This window comes from Equus asinus, chromosome 17 (assembly GCF_041296235.1).
Source record: "Equus asinus isolate D_3611 breed Donkey chromosome 17, EquAss-T2T_v2, whole genome shotgun sequence".
Classification (NCBI taxonomy): domain Eukaryota; kingdom Metazoa; phylum Chordata; class Mammalia; order Perissodactyla; family Equidae; genus Equus; species Equus asinus.
In genome coordinates this window covers 47,486,654-47,507,320 of record NC_091806.1, presented here as the reverse complement: position 1 = coordinate 47,507,320, position 20,667 = coordinate 47,486,654, and the positions used below count along the sequence as shown (strand labels likewise).

Below are 20,667 nucleotides of genomic sequence, written 5' to 3'. Positions count from 1 at the left end.
AAGAGGGCTGACTGCCATCACCATGAGCAGCAGACACGTCTCCAGGCAGCAGCCACCACGGAGGTGGTGGGGAGAACGTACCCGAGGGAACCCAAGCCTCCCGGCCCCTCGGCGGGGCCACGGGCCTGACCCTCTCGATGCCGGCACACCCCCAGCCCATCGACACTTCCCACCGGAGTCTCTCCAAACCACGAGCTCCAGTTCCCGGCTCTGGTCTAGATTCTCGCTCTGAGTCACCCCGAGGGAGGAGTCCCAGGCGCCAAGAACATTCAAAGCTAAATTAGAGGATTCCCCGAGGCTGCAAATTCTGCTGCGCCCTGTTAGCTAGAATTACGGTTATAATTTTAAAGAGAGTGCGTCCCCTTCCTCAAGCACGAAACCTAATAATATAACGCAGGCCGTGTGGCCGGGGGACTTGCAAAAACTGCAGAATATTTCCTGTGGGGAGAGAAACGCAGCTGGGGCACGTGGCAGGGACCCTGCCCGATCGTCCCTGGTTTCCTGCGCAGGTGTGCATGCACCTGGCTGTGTGCGTTCGTGTGTGCATGCACATTTGTGTTTGTGTGTGCATTTGTGTGTTAGTGTGTGCATGCATTTTATGCATCTATGTGTGTGCACTTGTGTGTAGCATGTTCGTGTGTGCATGTGAGTGCATGTTTGTGTGTCATGTGTGTATGCACTTGCGTGTGTTAGTGTGTGCACACTTTGTATGTGTGTCTGTGTGCACTTGTATGTGTGTGTGCATGCACTCATGTGTGTGCTTGTATATTTGCATGCACACGCACGTGTGTGTGAGAATCCCAGCAGCCAGCCTGGGCTGAGTGCTCGCTGCCAGGACTTCCCCAGCACGTGTTCTGGACTCCACTTTGTGCCTCATCTTCGGTGACTGTAAAACGAGGGTCATAGAAAGACCAGCTCCCTTGGGTTGTTCTCAAACTGAATGAAGGAATTGGTGGCTGTGCCTTGTACACAGTAAGTGCTCAATACATGCTGGTCCTTAGATGAAGCTCAAATCCACATCCGACCCAAGACCCGGCGCTTGGCCAGGCATGTTCCCATTGTCGCCCAGAGCTATGGGACTGAGGCATTGCCTGGTTGCAGGACTCAGTACTAACCCCGGGCCGGTCTGTCCGCCTGACTCTGAGCCTGCTGCCTGTCCTGGTCAGTGGAGCTGGCCTGGCACAGCCAGCACCCAGCTTGCCCAGCAGCGCCCTGCCTGTCAGTCCTGCTTTCTCTGCCGGCGTCCTGGCCTTCTTCCCTCCCCCATCCCAGCAAAGCCTGCCTGTCCATGTCCATGTGCTCAGGATCCAGCTCCCTCGTCAGTGACGGGAGCTGTCCTGTGACGGGAGTGCCCCGCATGGGTACTAGTGAACTGCTGGGGTCCTTCCCCCAGGACTCCCCTGTCCTAACGGGACCTGCCAGGCACATTGGCTTTCCCCTGGGACGGGAGGATAACAGTGGGCATTTGAGCCACATGGCAGGCTCTCTGCTTCTTGGCCAGGAGGCTACAGCCGGGTCTTTCGCACCTGCACCCAACCAGCCCGGGTGATAGGGGATGCCGGGACGCAGGGCGCCCCAGCACAGCCCCTGGGCCTTTTGGGGGCTCAAGGAGGTGGCTGAGTCCCTCCACTCCATCTTTGTCTTCACAGCTCAGAGCCTAGCCCCTTCCTGGGACAGACAGGCCCTGGCCAGGCACTATACACAGGGGGTGCTGGTGAGGCGGACACTGGGTCCCAGTCTTGGGCAGCACAGGGTGCCCCTAGACCCCTTTCTGGTTATCCCAGAACCGGGAGCTGGGGTTAGGGTGCTCCCCATGCCATGGAGGGGAAAGCCCTGTACTGGCCTTGCGCTCTCCGTCTGCAGAGCCTGGATCACTGCGTAGCTGCCCAGTGGCCCATCACCCAAGCAGATGCTGAGCCACATCGCCAGGTTGCACTCAGCTCAGCTTCCTCCCTGCTGTGTGACCTTGGGCAAGTGACTTGACCATTCTGTGCCTCAATCGTCTTATATATGAAATGGGAGTAAGAGGTTTATGATGAGGTTTAAGTTGAATTCGATACCCGTCATGTGCTGAGACCCGTGTCTGGCTCGTAGGAAGTTCCACACAGTGTCTGCTACCCTTAGTTGTCATCATCATCGGGGACATTTTAGAGAAAGACCCTCCGGCTGCTGTGGGGCAGACACTGGCGGGTGGCGGGTGCCACTGTCCCAGTGATGGCTCCGGCTTGGGCTAAGAGGCAGGAGAAGCAGAGAAAATCACATCAGCGGGCAGAGGGCACTTCCCACCCCGAATGAGGGGATTTGTCCTCTGGCCCCACCCGCCCTCCCCTTGTCCCCTCCTTTCTCTCTCACTGCCCATGGGGAAGGCCGGCCACTCCCAGGCAAAGCCCATCTGCCTAAATGCCAACCTGAGGCCCCAGAAGCCTCAGCCAGGAATGCAGTGGGCACATCGGGTGGCCAGAACCAGCCTCGGGCCAGACTCTCAGATACAGACTTGATGAGAGAGGGGTCGAGGGCTCCCCAGCTGCCCAAGCCCTCACCCAGGCTCCTGCTGGCACCCCCTGACCGGCTCCCTCCCCGGCCTGGGCCCTGTGCTGCTAATAGGGTCAGCCTGCCTCGTGGAGCCAGCCCTCACGGAGCTGCCCCGAGTGCAGGGCAGAGGAGGTAAGAGGGTCCAGAGAGGCTGGGTGCCGATGGACCTGCAGAATCTTGTTTGCATCCTGCCTCAGATGCGAGGATCTGCACGCACCTGCCTGAGGCAGTGCCCTCTGGTGGCGCACACTGGCATGGCTGGTCCATGTTTCTAAGACCCAAACTGAGAAGGGGTTTTGCCGCGTCCACCTGCCCCATCGCCCACCACCTGAGCATGGAGACGAGGGGTGTGGTCCTGTGAGGACCCCTCCCAGCTACTCAGGGCATTGACCGGCTCTCCCCAGGTTCATAACAGCTCTGGATGTATTTTTGCAAAGTTCGGGCAGCTGGTCCTGAGGGCTGCCCTGGGCTCACCAGCCGAGGGAGCGTTCTGGCCACTCGCTCATCAGATGAGGGGTTCTTGGGTGGGTTCAGCTCAGCAGAGTGGAGAGACAGGCTTTGGGGTTCAGGCGGAGATGAAATGCCGCCCGTGGCTCACCCGCTGTGTCGCCCCGGGAAGGAACTCCAGCCGGAGACAAGCGCCTGAAATCCAAGAGCAGGTTTGCTCAGAGAACAGATGGGGCCACGGACTTCAGAAATCACAGGCCCCCTCCCCTTCCTGCAGAGGCAGAAACAGGGGTTCCAGAAGGTTCCGGGGTGGTGGGAATCTGCCTATCCAGCCCCTTTCAGAGGATAAAGTCGCCATCTGGTCAGGCTCATTGGTGGGAAGGGGTGCTGGGTGCCCCTCTGGCTCGCGTCTCTGTCCACCTCCGGGATCCTCTCCTTGCCTCCTGGGGACATGGGAACCAGGACGCCGATGCTTTGACCCCCCCCCACCCCCCCAAAGGGACAGGGACCTGGTTTCCTCAGTGAGAACTGCAGCTGCTGCTCCTTCCCCTGTGCCTGTCCTGACCCAGAAAAGGGGCTAGGGGCCCGGCTGGCAGGGTTGGAGCGGGGCGGGGGCGAGATGGGCACTGCCATCCAGGGTGCTGATGGCAGGTCACAGGAGGCCAGGAGTAGGGGATCGATGAGGAGCCAGCCAGTCCCCCGGGTTTGTGTCGCCACCTGGCAGGGAGGTGGGGCCAGGTAAAGGAGGCCCACCTGGGGGAGCAGGTGCATCTTGGCTGTGGAGGGCCATCCCTCACGTGTCTCTTTCTCTCCTTCTGCATTTGGGGACATTCTGTCTTCGCTCTGCTCTCTCAGTTAGTGGCATGAATGAGTGAATTACCAGCCCCCTCCGTGCTGGATGCTCCCCATGTCCTCAACTGAGAAATGAGGGCAGGAGACATGTCAGCCCCCCAGCTTGCTGTAGTGGAGGACATGGAACCAGAGACACCCCCAATAGAGACCCCTGGGAGCCAGAGCTCACACAAGTCAGGGTTCAGGCATCCATGGGGGAGGTGGGGGTCTCCACGGAGGAGGGGAGATCGCCGGGTGGAGAAAGGAGCCGGCCAGGCATCAGGGAGGGGCAGGGGGTCCAAGTCTGTCTCATGTTCGTGGGCGTCTACAGACCCGCTAAATACTTCCCCAGTGAAGGAATGGATGTGTAAGAGGCTGACAGATGAATGAATGGAGAAAGTTCAGTGTGCAGGCTGGTCCCTGTTCCCCCAGGATAACTGGGAAATGGCTCAGTTCACTCATCGAGCCACCCCACAGACGCCACCCGTTTTCTGACACTGAGAATTCAGTGATTTATCCCTCTACCAAGCAACGTGGTTGGAATTCCATCTGGCTGTTCTTGGATGAAACGCAAGGAAAATGCTGACAGTTTGGGGTGGGGGAGACTTCCGACCCATCCTCCCTGTGCAGGGAGGACGGAGGGACCCAGCCTGGCCCCCCGCCTGCTTTCCCAAGAGGAGACAGCACTCCCAACCCTGAGCCGTGGAGGAGCCGTGTCTCCTGCTGCCGTCTGGGGTGGCCGTGGGAGAGCGGAGCGTGGCAGACAGCGAGGTTCATAAAACAGGGCATCGTGGGGATAAGGCACCATCCCTCGCAGAGGAGATTGTAGTCACCTCGGTTCATCACCGCATGGAACAGCGAGGCTTCAGGGGGCCCTGGGCTGGAGTCAGGGAGCCGAGATGTGTGGTTGGCTCTAAATCTCTTATCTAGATCCCTATTTGTGGAAACCCTGTTTTCTCACCTGTGAAATGGGGCTTTGCGAGGCTCAAATTGATCTGGAACAAGAGCATACTTGAGCATTTGTGTGGGACCGCACATTGCTGCTGGTGCCTAGAACCACGGACATGCTCTGGTGTACGAGGCCTAATTGCTTCCTATTCTTAGGCAAAGGCTTTCTGGGCTTGGATTGCTGGGTTAGGGAGCTGACCATCTGCAAAGTGGCTCAAAGAACAGAGCTCCCCGGACTGGAGCTGTGTTCACTTTGACTTCTCTGCCCAGTGACACACACTCTGGCTCTGGCTGGAATCAGCTGGCTGACACGTGCGTCCTGTTACCCGCTTTCCCGCTGGTGCAGGGAGTGGCACTTGTGCTCGTGTCCACATAACACCTGTACAGAGTGGCTCCTGTTGACTCATTCTCAGGTCACTCCAGACGATCCCCTCTTATCAGATGGGGAGACTGAAGCTTCAAGAGATTGACTGATTTGTTCAACATCTGATAGTAAGTGAACAGCTGGGCTTCTGGCAAGGTCCTTTTGAAATGTGAATGGATAAGTGAACAGATGATGTTTAGATAAGTGGTAAGATGGATGGGTGGTAGATGGATAAATAAGTGGATGGATGGACAGATGGGTGGGTGGGTGGATGGATATGTGGATGAATGGATGGTTTGATAGAAGGGTAGATGGATGAATGGATGGATGGATGAGTAGATGATGGACGGATGGATAAGTGAGTGGATGGGTGGGTGGGTGGATGGATGGATGGAGGATGGATGGATGGATGGGTGGATGATGGATGGAGGATGGATGGATGGATGGATGGATGGATGGGTGGATGATGGATGGATGGATGGGTGGATGATGGATGGAGGATGGATGGATGGATGAGTGGGTAGATGGGTGGATGGATTTCTCCTGAGGATCAACTTTTCAGGTTGGGCTCAGCCTCCTTGCTGATTGTTGTTGACTGTGCACAGTGGGGTCCTGCAGGTCCTTGCAGCAGTTCCACTGGGGGATACGGGGTGGGGGCTCTGAGAAGATGGGCTCCTCATTTGGTTCCCAAAGTCGGGGCATAATGGCTTCTTCTGCAGCCAAAAAGCAGCTGAAGTCAGGTCCAGCAACCCCAGCTGTGTGGCTCACCCTCTGCCCTGCCCCTGCTGCCATCAGTGTGGTCTGTCCTTATATTTTCTCTGGACTTTGACCCGTTCCTTCCCTATGGGAGAAGCCCACCTGCCTCACCTCGGCCTTCTCATGGTCCTCTACTCTCCTGGCCTTAGGGATGGATTCATGGGGGTCGGCGGACCTGCCCATCCGCTCACCGCCCCCTGGTGTCTGCTGCAGCCATGCCTCCTGTCCAGGAGCATCCGTGCAGCCTGGGAGGCATTGGGGCTCATTTGTGACCTCACTGCTAGGACCAACCTGCAGTCTCTCAATGAGGTGTAATGCGTTGGACACTTCTGAGCACCCATTGCTGCACCTCCAGCCAGGAGGGGGCATTGAGATGGTGCAGGCAGAGCCCTGTGTTCCGGCTGCTCCCGGTTCAACCTGGGTGATTCTCAGATGCAGAGGCCATAACTGCCATCAAAGCTGCAGTGACGGAGGTGGCGGGGGCGAGGAGGGGCTCTTTATCTGCGTCCCCTTATTTACCCTCCCAGCAGCCCCGGGGGCTGGGTCCTACCCCCCATCACCGAGCACAGATGTGACAGGCGCATCAAGGGTGGTTCAAGCCCTGCTTGTGGAGGTCTAAGGAGAGGGGAGATCTGACCCCGGGCTGCCATATTCTGGACCCACACCCTCCAGTGACCCCTGGCCTCTTCTGAACCACTTGGGTCCAGGCGCAGTGGCCCCAGGGGACACTTTCCCCATTGCAGAGGAGTTGAGTGTCCTTGGTTACCAGGACTCACTTTCCCCCGTCCTGGGAGGGATGCTCGGGCCCCGTGTGGTGAATGAAGGCTGTCCTCTCAACTCTCGGTCCTGGGCCAAGGCGGCCCCGAGTCAGGCTGACGGAGGCCAATTGAACGAACGAACCCGCCCCCTGATGCAGATGCCACGGCAGCGAGTCCTCTCAGGTGGGGATTTTGAGGGGCTGCTCCGACTTTCCCAAGTTCTTTTTCCTCACGGGCAGGTGACCCAAATTGTCCTTCCTCTGTGAGTCAGCTGGCCTGCTGACCTGTCACCTTTGCACTAGAGATGGTCATACAACTTGGCTTCTGCAGGGGTCGCCGCCCCAGGAGTTCCCAGGATGTTTGGGGATAAATAACATCTACCGAGAGGGACCACCGGCTCCTTAGGACGAGTCTCAGGGTGGGTTTTCCTGTCTGTGCGTATCGATCTCTACCTGGCCGGGCAAGGAGAGGTCAGGTGAGAAGGTGATGGGAGGCCACTGGGCAAGGCTGCCTGGTGGGCAGGATTCTGTGATCTCCACTTGTGACCTTGACTTGGTTAGAGAAGGCTCTGGGGAGGAGTGGCAGGCCTGGGGACAGAGGACCACAGCTTCCCACTCCTGTCTGCATCCTCTGAGCTCAGTTAAGCACCTGCCTGCCCTCTGCCCCACGTGGGTTAGGGAGAGCCTGGCTTTGTGGTCCGGCAGGCGGACGTGGCGGCCAGCCCTTCCCCACACCTTACTACTACAGTATACGTTAGGGTGTCAGTGGAGCATGCCACAGCCTGCAGTCTCACATGTGTGAATGTGGGTCCCCGTGGCCAGCTCTCACAACCGTGACGGTGGGTGAAGTCAGACAGAAGACGGCGTGGTCTCGCTTCTGTGAGTTTTCACCTGCATACAGCAAACCACACGTCATTGACCGGTGGTACAGTTGTGGGTAAAGCACAGTACAGAAGGCACGGGCCGGGGGCTTCACAGTAAATCCCAAAGTGAGTGGTCACATTGGCTTCTAGAATTTTCCTTGCAATGCTGTTTCACAGCAGTTCCTGCCTAAATCTAAGAACTTCTTCCTCGAGGAAATCTCAAGGCTCCCTCGGTAGGTTCACAGGCCACAGCATCTGTAGTTCAAGAGGAGAACCACGGTTGGGGACCCCAGCCTTCCTGGCCATGAACCTGTGACATGGCCTCTTGCTGAGACTCAGATGTGGTTCCCTGATTCCGGAACCTTCCCCAGGTGTTACTGATACTCCTCTCACTTCCCCTTGGGAGACACCAGCTGGAGGGGAATTCTTGTCTTGTCTTGACCAGGGCCCTCTGGAGCTTCGCCCCAGAATCTCTGCCCAGATTCATCCGTGTGGATGCTTTTTTCTAAAGATCCCATCGCGGAAAGAGAACTCAGCATGACGCTTGGCGATTATCATGGATAAGAACCAGGGTGGACGTGCTCTCTTGCCCCTTCCCAGAAACAGGCAGCCCGGGTCACCCATAACAGCGATGCAGGCATGTCACCATGGAAACCACGTACACATGTTTCTGAGAACATGCTTCTGTCCCAGACGTCTCCCACCCTCGGGCCCTGTTAAGGTGTCGCTCACATAAGGGGTGGGTGTCAGCCTGGAAATACACTCTTTGTGAAATAATAACATAAAGTGGGAAAGGACTGACGTGCCTCTTGTGAAATGTCATCGGGGCCGTGAAAGTGGGCCACGTGCACTGCAACGATGAGAGCCTTTGACAGAAGGTTCTGGGTGTTTCCTCGCCTGGAGTGGCCAGTGCTCACAGTGGAGCCGATAGCATGTCAGAGACACAGGGCCTGCCCCGATGGCTGCCCCCACTGGAGTCTTTTATTATTATTTGTTTTTAAAATTGTGGTAAAATACGCAAAACATAAAATTTACCATCTTAACCATTCTCAAGGGCACAGCTCGGTGGCATTAAGCACATTCACATTGTTGTGCAACCATCACCACCATCCATCTCCGGAACCTTCCATCTTCCCAAAGTGAACTCTGTCCCTATTAAACGCTTATTCTCCATCCCTCCCCCAGCCCCTGGCGCCCACCACCCTACTTTCTCTCTCCATGAATTTGACTCCTCTAGGGACCTGCTGTAAGTGGAATCACACAATGTCTGTCCTTTTGTGACTGTCTTCTTTCACTCAGTGTCATGTCCTCAAGGTTCATCCACGTGGGAGCACATGTCAGGATTTCCTTCCTTTTTAAGGCTGAGTAATATTCCACTGTGTGGATGGACCACATTTTGTTTATCCGTTCGTCCATCACTGGACACTTGGGTTGCGTCCACCTTTTGGCTGTTGTGAATAATGCTGCTGTGAACGTGGGTTTGCCAATACCTGAGTCCTGCTTCCACTTCTTCGGGGCATATTCCCAGAAGTGGGATGGTCAGAATTCCCCAAGTCTTTTGACCACGAATGATGCCTCCAGCCTGGTCACTTCTTCCTCTAGACTCTGGAGCTCCGTCCTGTGTGACTGCCCAGCGATTGCTGTGGACGGGTTGGCCCCAGGTCGGCGGCGTGACCTGCTCTGTCTCGGGCAGTGACAGTGACCTTCTCTCTCTCTCTCTCTGCCCCCTCCCTCTCAGGCCCACCTTCCCGCCTGGTGCCCACAAGGACGTGCTCTCGGCCTTCGAGTACCCGGGGCCCAAGCGGAAGCTCTACAGTGCGGTGCCTGGGCGGCTCTTCGTTGTCGTCAAGCCATACCAACCCCAGGTCGACGGCGAGATCCCCCTTCACCGTGGCGACAGGGTCAAAGGTCAGTGTCCGCGAGGTCCTTGCTTCTGGGACCCCTCAGCCTCACTTGACCCCCTCAGCCGGCCTGTGAGGGTGTCAGCATCTGGGGCATCGCTGTGGGAAATAGGGAGCCCTGGGAGGGCAGAGCCAGAACAGAGGGACGCTCACCAGTCGTTCTCGCGGGACGCACCCGCGGTGACCGTGATGTCTGTTAGGGAAGACGACACACACATATAACTGGAATGAGATTCCCCCATAAAAAGAGCAAGGGAGGGGGCAGACGAGGCCACTAATGGGCAGAGCTCCTTGCTGACTGGAAACCCCCAGGGGCTCATGAAGAAGCAGCATTGGGATGCATCCAAGCATAGGCGGGATTAGGACGTGTCTTGTTGGGAGTCAGGGAGGGGTATCTGGGTGGGCGGTCCAGCCTGCGCCGCGCCCTGGAGGCCTGCAGCATTCCAAGGAAGGCAGTCCACCGCCTTGGAGGGAAGGGTTCCCGAAGCACAATCCTGGGAATTGTGGCTGAGAGCATCGAGGGCCGCCGTGAATGCCAGGCTGAGGAGTTAGCCTTCGTTCCCAGGGTCCTGGGGAGGCAGCGATGGTTTCTGATCTGGGAGATGAGTATGCGAGACCCTTCAGGCAGATGGGCGTAATGACACAGGTGCAGGATGGAGGGAGGATGGCAGTGGCTGCAGCTGAGGCCTGTGATGCTAAAGGCCACAAACGGAAGTGGAGAAGTGACACGTGTGGGCTGCAGCCCACGTAGGGGCAGCTGAACTCACCAGGAAGAGCAGGAAAAGTCACACCACGCGTGCCCAGCCACGCATGGGCCCTGCCATTGTAGGGCAGGCTTTCAGGGGAGGCATGGCATAGAGGGTATGCCCGTAGACGTGGGCAGGCCAGCTTGAAGTCCTGCCTTCCCCACTCGTCTCCATTTGGCCCTGAGCTGGCAATTAACTCAGTCCCCATCCTGTACCGTGTGCTAATCCGGCCGATGTCCCTGGCTTTCCGATGACAGGTGGCGCCCCGTTCTCTCTCTTGACACCTTCTGGTAGTCCAGCTGCACACATATTTGACCATCTGGCGGCATCAACAAGTCCCAGGGACTCTGTTCATTTTCTTTCCATCTATTCTTGTTCACCCTTGGTCATTTCTACTGACCTTGATCTATTTCAAGGTCACTTACTCTTTCCTCTGAAACGTCCCCGTCACTGTTAAGTTCATCTCGTGAACTTTTTAATTTCAAAAATTACGTGTTTAAACTTTAGAGTTTCCATGTGCGTTTTCTTTTCTCATTTCTTTTTACTTGCCAAGACTTCCTAGGACACCGTTGAGATTTCCCACTCATTGAAAACGCGTGCTGTTTCACGACGTTGTGGGTTGGTGTCATCGTCACTCTGAAATCCTCATCTGCGAGTTCCGCCGTCAGGGGTCATCTAGGGTTGGCCTCACCTCGTTTCTTTTCTCTTGAGAACAGGCTCCATCCTCGTAGGTCTTTGTGTGTCCGGTTATCTTCTGTTGCATTCTGGACATCAAGAGGGCTAAGTTGTGGACACTCTGGCTTCGGTTCGGCTTGTTTTCCTCCTTAGGTTTCGCTGAGTTGCTTGGGTGACAGCTCAGGTCTCAGATGTTAGCTGAGCGGCTTTGCGTCTGCACTTGGGGTCAGAGATGTGGGATGCTGAGTTTGTCGGCCTCTCTCCCGTCCTTTCCCCTGTGGGGTTGCCCCCAGCCTCTTTCTGGGTTCACCTGTCTGGCTCTTCACCTGCTCAGACCGCAGGTGTTTCCCGTGTGCCTGTCCACCGCCAGCCCTGCCACGTGGACTGTACTTTGTCCAGGCCGCAGGCCGGGGAGGAGGACCTTTCCTACCAGCTCCCCTGCCCTCCCCCAGGGCAAGCGTGCGTCCCACCAGGCCTGTCTGTTTGTCCCCCGGCTCCGGCTCCTTTCCCATCATTTTCAGGGTTCATAGCTGCCTTCTGTGGTGTGGTCCCGTGGAGTCTTTGACCATCACACTCATAAGCAAAAATCCCGGAATTGTCCCTATATAATTTAAGGCAGCATCCTTGTTAACTTTTAAATATAAACCTTCAAATTACAAATGTAAAAATTCACATGACCTGCAGTTTTGAATTTTAGTACCAGGACGCATCACAGGGTAGCCCTTTTCCTGACTTGTTGAATATTTTCAGTGGACCCCACAACAGTCACAGTATGGCCAACTGGCCACCATGCACAAGACGCAGGCTTCGCAGACGGGCGGGCTGGCGGCCGGGCAGGTGCCTTGGTCCCGGCTCCGTCCCAGCGCTCACTCAGGCCCAGACAAAAGGCGAACTGAGGTGTCTGCTGAGTGCACGGCTATCCCTGGACAGGAGCCTCTCTTTATAGTCACATCGGCCAGTGGACAACTGCCTTGGCTCTGCCTCCCTCTCCTCTTCCCCTGACCTGCAGGCTGCGGGAGGCCGTCCTGGAGGGCCACGGGGAACCCCGCTCCTGGTGGAGCTGGTGGGCCAGGCCGGGTGCACGGGGGCCATAGAAGCCCACAGCTGCTGGACCTTCCTGCGCCCTCCCAGAGGCCCGTCCGCTGCCGCCCGATGCCCACCGCCTTCCTCCCAGGCAGAAAGCTGGGCCCGCAGAGCCGCATCTGGGAGCCACTGCTGTTCTGAGGACACTGGGAAGGGTGGGCTCCCAGGCCTTGCCACACTTAGGGGCTGTTGTCTGATTCCTGTTGGGTGGCGATGCTTAAAATAACCACAACTCTCGCCAGTCGGTCAGCCCCTGCGTCTTCGAGGCTGGTTACTCAGGAGGCCGGGGAGGCTGGCGGCTCATGTGGAGAGGAAGAATGCCCCAATGTGGCCTGCTCTTGTGTCCTCTGTGCACCCCAGCTCAGCCCACCCTGTGACCCCTGGACGTCACCCAGGTCTTCTGACCTAGCTCGGCTCTAAAATCATCTCAGCCCCCAGCCCCCAGCCCTGGGCCTTCATTCCATAGGGGACCGCCTTGCTCTGCAGGCCCAGGCCCACGCCGGGCTTCTGGCCGGGCTGGGAGGAGCCTGGGGAGCCTTCCTAGTCACCCACTGGCCTGTCCCTTCATATCCGGGAGCTTTGTACCCTTCTCCATGCCTCGGAGATAATAGAGGAGTGGACAAAGATGGAGACTGTCATCAGAGAGCGCCTGCTGTTTACAGGCATACAAGCGTCACGTATGTTTTTGTGTGTAAACCTCACAGCAACTGTGGGCCGAAGGTATCGGATCCCATTGCATCAGTCAGCTTGGGCCACCATTACAAAGTCCCCCAGACCAGGTGGCTCAAATCACAGACGTTTGCTGTCTCCCGGTCCTGGAGGCTGGACGGCCGAGGTCCAGCTGTGGGCAGGGCTGGTTCCCCCTGAGGCCTCTCTTCTTGGCGTGTAGATGCCATCTTCTCCCTGTGTCCTCACGTGGTCGTCCCTCCGTGCATGTCTGTGTCATCTCCTCTTCTTATAAGGATCCCAGTCCTATGGGATCAGGACCCAGCCTAGTGACCCCATCTTACCTTAATCACCTCTTTAAAGACCCCGTCTTGAAATACAGTCTCTTTCTCAGGTACAAGGGGTCAGGGCTTTAACATGTTAATTTGGGGGACACGACTCAGCCCCTCGCGCCTGCCTCTTCCAGACCTGGGAACGTGGTGAAGAAATCTCCCGTCTCCCATGCTGGTCACCAGGGGGCTGGACCTTCAGAGCTCGTTTGTCTGGACTCCGAGCCCACGCGGGTCCCATCCCCCACCCCCTTGTCTGTCCTAATCGCTCACTCCGCGGTTGGCTTGGTGCCCGCTTTACTTGGCTCTGCCCGAGTTTGCGGTCTTGACGTCGCTCAGAGAGAAGGGGGCAGACTCACTGTCTGTGCCACACGCGTCTGTGTGGATGCGTGGCTGTCAGCCAGGTGCTCCATTCTGTAAGTGGAGTCACTCATTCCCTCACTGAGTATCAGGTCCCCCAAATTCACAGGGACCAGGCGAGGGAAGAGGCACAAGGGCCCCGGTGTGAAGTGGGGGGCACCTAACTTGGGTTCCCGGGGAGTGGGGCGTAACCTCCTGGGCTGGACGGCACCCATTTCTGAAAGGGAGTTCAGAGAACAGGAGTCAGCTCTGAGTCATTAGCAGCCTGCATCACAGCAGCTGGAGGATGGTGCCGGTCCTGATGAAGGGGTCCTGGGTGGGGCACCAACAGTGCCCACTATACTGGGCACCACGGGAAAAGGACAGATGAGCGCCAAGTCACGCAGCCCGTGCAGCCAGCACTCAAGACTCCAAGTGCAGGGCTATTCAGGGCTGTCTTGATGCTCCTGCTTCTGCCAACTTGCCCTGCGTGAGCAGGTGGTGGAGGAGCATTGGGTGGCCTGCAGGTCAGGCTTGCACAAGGAAGAAACCAGAAGGAGGGGTGGGCTGTCTCAGTGCTGATATTGAGAGAGGCAGCCAAATTGCTGGGGTATGCCTGTGTGCATGCGTATGTGCTTGTGTGAATGTGTGTGTGTGTCCCTCTGCTGCATCCTGGTTGACAGGTAGAGTCTCAGGTTGTGTTTCTGTCGAGGGGCTGGTGTTTCTCCCTTCCTCTTGGATGCTTCACCATCACAATCACACATCCCTGACTTGGAAGAGAGCTTCTCCCGGCTCTGGGCTGCAGGTTGCACACGCCCTCCCTTCTTCTCAGCCGTGCCTGGGCCAGTGAAGAGAGGCCCCAACATGGACTCATGGGCCTGACCATGGACTCCCCACCAAGGCTGACCCGAGCTGTCGAGTGACAGTGATGCTGAGACCACGTGGGCGGGTGGCCAGGGAGCAGGGTCGGCAGGTGCTAGGACCAAGGAAGTCCTCGTCCAGGCCTGTCCCCATTGTAGAGATGAGAAACCTCGTGCTCAGACGGGCCAGCGGCCGACGAATTGCCCGTCCACTGAGTCCGTCTCAGAGCTGGAAAAACCTGGGCCTCTGGCTCTCCCAGCACCAAGCCTCACCCCAATGCGCTCAGACAGCTGCCTCCTCCGTGACCTGGGCCGGGAAGGAGGGGTTGGGGGTGAGGGCCGGAGCATCGCAGAGGGGTGGGGACCACACAGTGACCTTCCCAGCCCGCACCTGTCAACTTCATGGAGCTAACCCAGGGCGGGTAGTTGCTGTGGTTTTCCAGTTCGCAAGGCGGGGCTTGTGTGTCTCTGGAGAGGAGAGGCCCGGAGCAGTGACCAGCAGAGGGGACGGCTAGATGGGGCACCCTTCTCTGACCAATTCTTTTCAGCTGTGGCCCCGGTGTGTGCTGGGCTCCTATGCCGTTCCTTCTCAGGGCGTGAACTGTTTACTTTTCAATGACTTAATCATCGATCCACAGGTGAGCCCAACTCCGCTCCCTCCTGCTATATGAGGAACACCTGTCCCCACCCGGACACAGGTGTGCCTGTCAGGGTTTGCCCTTGAGAAGGCGGGGAGTAAAAAAATCCCAGGTATGGGGCTGGGTGGCCCAGCGTACACGGTTGCAGGATTCGCTCACTGCCACTTAAGAAGAGAAGGGCCTGTCTTGCAGACAACCTTGAACATGGGATGTTCCACTGGGACCCAGAAACCCGCCTCTGCACACATTCCCCTTTCTTCCTTCCCCCTCCATAAAGAGGACCACCAGCTGCCGTTTGCTCAACCAGAAACCCAGGCTCATCCTCTGCCCTTTCTCCCCACCACCTCTGCACCCGGTCCCTCGGCACAGATCCTGTTGTTTCTCCCTCCCCAGTGTGGCTGACACCAGCTCGATGTGGAGGGTCCCTGAGCTGGCCAGTTCTTTCCAGCACATCTCCCCTTCTGCATTGCATTCACCCCCGCTCTCTCGAGAAGCTGTAAGCAACCTTTCATCTTTTTGTTGGTCTCATAACAACAATAACACACCCAGAAGTGTATCCATGGTATCGATCAAACGTGGGACTGGAATGTGTTATCCCTGACCTGGGGTTCGGAAGGAAGCCAGCGAGCTGTGCTGGGGTTCTGTCTGGGTTAGCTGCCTCTGTTTCACACACAGCCATGCTCAGAGCTAAGCAGTATTATCTGACAGATGAGGAAACTGAGGCACAGAGGCAAAGAAGCTGTCCCACGTGTCATGTAGATAAGATGTGGCAGAGATCTGCCCATGCGTGCCTCCTCCTCAGACCTCCTACAACCGGAATGGCTGCCCACAGCCCCGATCACAGGAAAGAGATGGTGCTTTCCTTGCGGGGCGTTGGGTCGCACAGCACCAGGCAGGGCCCCTGCCTCCCTTCGCCCGCCAGGGCAGTGCCGCGAGACGACCTCGGAGATCCGGGTTCCACTGGGAGACCGTGTGCACGTGCGGGTCAGCGGGGCCGCGTGGAGCGTAAGGGGCTGGCATCGATTTTTGGAGGAAATGCTCCGAGCGGTTGTAATCGTCTGGTTCGGCTGTGAGGTCGCTTGTTCCATTTAGGTCATTTGTTCGAATTATTAGGCAAAAACTTATAAAGCCGAGGTTTTCTGTTCTGTTGACCTTCAAAGACCGTGGGTCCAGTGGTTCCTTCTCTGGCCTTTGAGATGAAAATGAGGGATGGAAGAAAGCGCCTCTGTTGCCTTGATCCCTTTTTCCACAGTTCTGGTGCCTTGGATCCTGAGTGATTTAAAGATTAAGATATGGAGAGACGATACGGATTTCCCCATTGCACGGCCCCGTTCTGAGGGAGCCAGGGCCTTGGGGGCACCCCTAGCCCTGCACCAAAGGCCTGGGATATAAACGCTCCCTCCCTCCACCCCACCTGCGAGCTCGGCCCTTACAGCCAAGATATTTGCCCAAACGGTGCCTTGGGGAACATTTGGGTGCTTGTGATTGGCCCCTTCTACCCTGTGTCTTTGGATTTGCGTTGCCCACCCGTGCTCAGCATCAGTCCAGTCTAGAAACAAATTCGCTTCACTCTCCCAGAGGATGTTTACAAGGCTCTCTGAGCTCCCAGCACGTAGCCCAGGGAGGGAGAACCCGAACCCAGCCCGTCGTCCCCTGGCCCTTCTGGCAGGGCAGCTGTGATGTCCAACCTTGCTTGTCTTCACATTTTCACAGTGCAAAATGGCCCCCCAAGGACAAGCCCACCTCCCCTTCTCCCTAAGAGGAGTGGCAAACCTCTGTGCCTTGCCAGCACCGACATAATCAATAGGTTCTTCATTAATAAGCCAGCACGCTGAAGGGCCGGGACCCACCGTGCCAGCGTTGGCCGAACGAGCTTTCAATCCAGCCCTTTCTCCCTGAGTCCAGATGGTGTCGTGGAGTCATCAGACGGCCCTTCACTGCTTTCCCGTCTCCTGCTGTGAATTCTTTCTTCAAACTGGTTTCAAAGATCCAGCAGACCCAGACACTGGGACTTCTCTCCTCCAGGCACGACCTCCTCGTTCTGCTCCCCGTCGAGGTGGCCTGCCCCCCACTTTTACACCTGCAGTAATTGATGGTGGGGCCTCAACAGCCACCACTCTCCCGGTTCAACTGGGACACGGGAGATGGAACAAAGTGGCCACGTGACGTGTGGTGTCAGATAGAAAGACGCCAGGACGCACCTGGATTCTCTGCCCGAGGAGACCTGGGGACTGCGTGGGCCACGCCCTCAGCACTGTCCCCTCTGAGGGACACTTTGCCAGTCCCCTCGTCCACAGCAGGAGGAGGCGTGGCCAGCCAGCAAATGGACCAGAGGCACTGGCTCTGCCAGCTTGGCCGACACACACTGGCTCCGCTCCATCTGCTGCCCCCAACCCTTGCCTACCCGCCACTCTCCAAGCCCTGGGACCAGCCGGTAACGCCTTCCCCTTTCCTTGTCTCTAGTTCTGAGCATCGGTGAAGGGGGCTTCTGGGAAGGCAGCGCCCGCGGCCACATCGGATGGTTCCCGGCCGAGTGCGTGGAAGAAGTCCAGTGCAAGCCCAAGGACATCCAGGCAGGTAAGGCGGGCGCCATCCGGGAGCCTCGGGTCGGCTTCCCGGCTTGTCTCAGCCGGAGGTCCGTGTTGCCGGTTCTGTGGAGCGTGCGAGGAACCGGCGGGTGCGCTGTTACAGAGAAAGCCTGCGTCTCAAGACGAGGCCTTGGCTGGTGCGTCGAGGCGGGCTGGTTCAGTCCCACTGGGCTTTGCCCAGACCAGAAATCCCTTACGAGACAGCGTGGAAGCTGTGAGTTAGAAGGCAGCTCAATGCACATTCCAGAAAGCTTGGATCTTCCATTCTAGCTGTAAGAAAAAGGCTTTTGGGGCTTGACTAAGTGCTCGAAGCCTCTTTATCAATCTCTTATACCGATATCATAAACAGGCAGCTTCACATTCACCAGGAGGCCCCGCCCAGGCCCTCCCTGAGAACTACGCAGTTTGATGGCTCGATGAAAACTGCTCAAAAGAGGTCGGTGTTTGCAAAGGAAAAACATTCCAGCAGCTCTCAGACCTCCCGGATAGAGCCCTTGCCGAAAGCCGTTGCAAAACTGATCGCTGAAAGGTGGAATTGGTTAAAATGTTAAGAGGAGACCACGTATATAAAGCAGTACTGAGAGAATAGTATGGGAGCTGGGAAAAGCAAAGTCCCAGGGTCCCCGTGTGTGCCTTCTGGCTTTTGCTGGACTCCCAGCCTCTGCGTGCATGTGCCAGAAGCCACCACGTTCGCTTGGCAGCCAGTGGCTTGGGTGCATCTCCCTCTGCAGCCGGGTGGCCCCTGAGCTGTGCTCAGATGGGCCTCTGTCCCGTGGGGGTCCCAGCCTCGATGCTCGCCAGGGAGCCCCCTGCCCCGCGGCAGGTCTGCCGGGGCTCGCGCAGCCGGAAGATGAGGTGTTCCGAGGACGCGTGCTCTGGACAGCACGATGGTGTCTCCCGGCCTGCTGGGTCCCCCTGACCTGGCGGGCTGTGCAGAGTCTTCACCAGGGATGCTCAGCTGGTCCCCTTTCCGAGAACCAGACTTCAGGGGACTGCCAATTTGTGCTAAGCTTCCCCCGTCCGGTCTCTGCTCAAGTTCAAACACCAAGGGGAATGGTAATGTCTGCCGTCTTGTGGGGACGTCGAGGTGAGAAGTGTCCCAAACTTAAGCTTGAAAGGGAAGGCTGGCAGGTGCTCCGTGGCCGGGTGGGTCAGTGGTCAGCAGGTGGATGGGAGCGTGTTTAACTGGGTGTGATGATGGGTATACTGAACCCCTGGTACAGGCCGGCCCTCCTGGCCCTCCCCAGTGCCCACGGACCCCTGGCTCACACTCATCCTCTCCTGCAGGCAGCCTGCCCAGCCTCTCTGGTCTGCGAAGGGCAAGGCCATGGCCTGTGAGCTTGACCCGCCCTCCCTCTCCTCCTTCCCTCTCTCAGTAGGTAGATTGAGCATCCCCGCTCCTGGTCCCCCCTCCTCCACTCTTCCGTTGCAGAGACTCAGGCATATGGGTGCCCGGCACTGCTGATGATGCCACACCTGGATGCGGCAGCCCAGGATGACCACATGTGAGGGTCCTTTGGGCCTCCCTGCTCCCTGCGTCCTCCACAAATATTGGCTTCCAGGAGACAGGGAGGAAAAGGCAGGGGCAGCTCTAAGCCCCCTGCCCCTCCCCTGCTGTGGGCTTTCTTTGCCCGCCTGCCAGTATTGCCCACTTCCCCCAGATAAGAGTGTGTGGCTTCCCCACCCACCGACAGTGTACCCACAGGGGCAAGTGGACGTGGTGCAGCTGGTCCAGGCTGATGTGTCCCCTCCAGAAGGGGCTTCCCAGGGGTGGTGGCTTGTTTGTGTTTATTGTGGGGAAGCTGGTCGGTGTGATGGACGTTCCTTGAAGGGCGTTCTGGCTCCTGCACACACTCTGCAGGACCGTGTCCTTGATAAAGTGCGTTCTCTATGTGGGTGGATGCCCGGCGTGGGGATCAACTCTCCTGGAGCTCTGGCCGGTTCTGGGGGCTCCCGTGTGTCCTGGGCGACCTGAGAGCATGCAAGCAGGCCTCTGACTCCAAGCAGCTGTGCTGGGCCGTGGGACGGGGCGCCCCCGTGCATTCGTGCTGTGCCCTCCCTGAACACCTCTTGGCCCTGGGTGTCTCGTGGGAGCCTGAGCTGGAAACAGAGAGACCACTGGTCATGTGGTCCTTAAGGATCTTAGGAGCTGGAACAAATTGTGGCTGGAACAAATGGCCACAAGCAGGTGGCTTCAAACATTGCAAATTTATTATCTCCTGGTTCTAGAGGTCTGAAGTCTGGTGTGAGTCTCAGGGGGCTACAGTCATGGTGTCGGGGGCTGCGTTCCTTTCCGGAAGCTCTGGGGAGAACGCATTCCCTTGCCTTTTCCAGGTGCTGGAGGCTACGACATTCCTTTCTCCATCGTCAAGGTAGTTGTGGGCCAGGTCCTTCTCTGGTCGTGCCTTGGTCACCCTCTCTTCCGCCTCCTCTTCTCCCACTTTTTAGGGCCTGTGGTCGGGACACACTGATTCACAGCCTTCATTCCCTTTTGCCATGTAAGCACATACTCACAGGTCCCGGGGACTGGGATGTGGGCGTCTCTGGGGCACCATCCTCTGTCTGTGAAGGATGATAAAACGTGGACCTGATAACTCCGCTATGATGTAGCTGTCCATCAGAGGAGGAAGGAAGGCTTCCCCAGGACGTTGGGTGGAGCCGGCTGGAGCGGGAGAGCAGCACAAAGCAGGTGGAATCTGAGCTGGATTTTAGGATGGGGAACATTCCGGAATGGTTCCTCTTGGTTCCTGTTTGTCTTGGGCTTTCTAAGACCATGACTTAACACCGTCTTTTTTTATATTAATTTCTTGCGTAGAGGTATGATTTAGGTACAGTAAAATGCACAGATTATGAGAGTCATTCCATGCACTTTGATAAATGGATGCGCCTGTGTCTCCGACTGCAAATAAAATAGAAAACATTTTCATCACCCCGGAAAGGGCCTCTTGGGCTGCTTCCCAGCCAGTCCCCCCTCGCAGCCAGAGGCAGCCACGGTTCCGATTTCCGTCACGGAAGATCGTTCAGCCTGTTGTTGAATCTCATAGGGACGGAACCCACAGCACGCGCTCGAGCCCGGCTGCCTTCACGCAGCCGGACGCCGGTGCCCGTTCAGCCACGCCGTCGCAGTATCCGTGGTCTGTACATTCTTATCGCTGAGGAGTACTCCTTCAGATATTTATTGCACGGCATGTGCATTCATTCTCCTGGTGACGGACGTTTGGGTTGCTTCTCAGTGTGGACTCGCGTGATCAATGCTGCTGTGAACGTTTTCGTATGTCTTTTCTCCAGACGTGTGTTTTCATTTCTCTTGGGAAAATACCTAGATGTACAATGGGTCACAAGAC

The 20,667-nt window shown here is 57.3% G+C and overlaps 1 protein-coding gene across 3 annotated transcripts in view; it reads left to right on the top strand.

Moving 5' to 3' along the window:
• The window catches only part of SHANK2 (SH3 and multiple ankyrin repeat domains 2), a 559,575-nt gene that overhangs the window by 250,900 nt on the left and 288,008 nt on the right, over window positions 1-20,667 (top strand). For all 3 annotated transcript variants that reach the window (XM_070488373.1, XM_070488372.1, XM_070488374.1), the window contains 2 exons: window positions 9,237-9,406; window positions 17,199-17,312. In XM_070488373.1, the coding sequence (XP_070344474.1) occupies window positions 9,237-9,406; window positions 17,199-17,312 (284 nt within the window). The remainder of the gene's footprint in view (window positions 1-9,236; window positions 9,407-17,198; window positions 17,313-20,667) is intronic.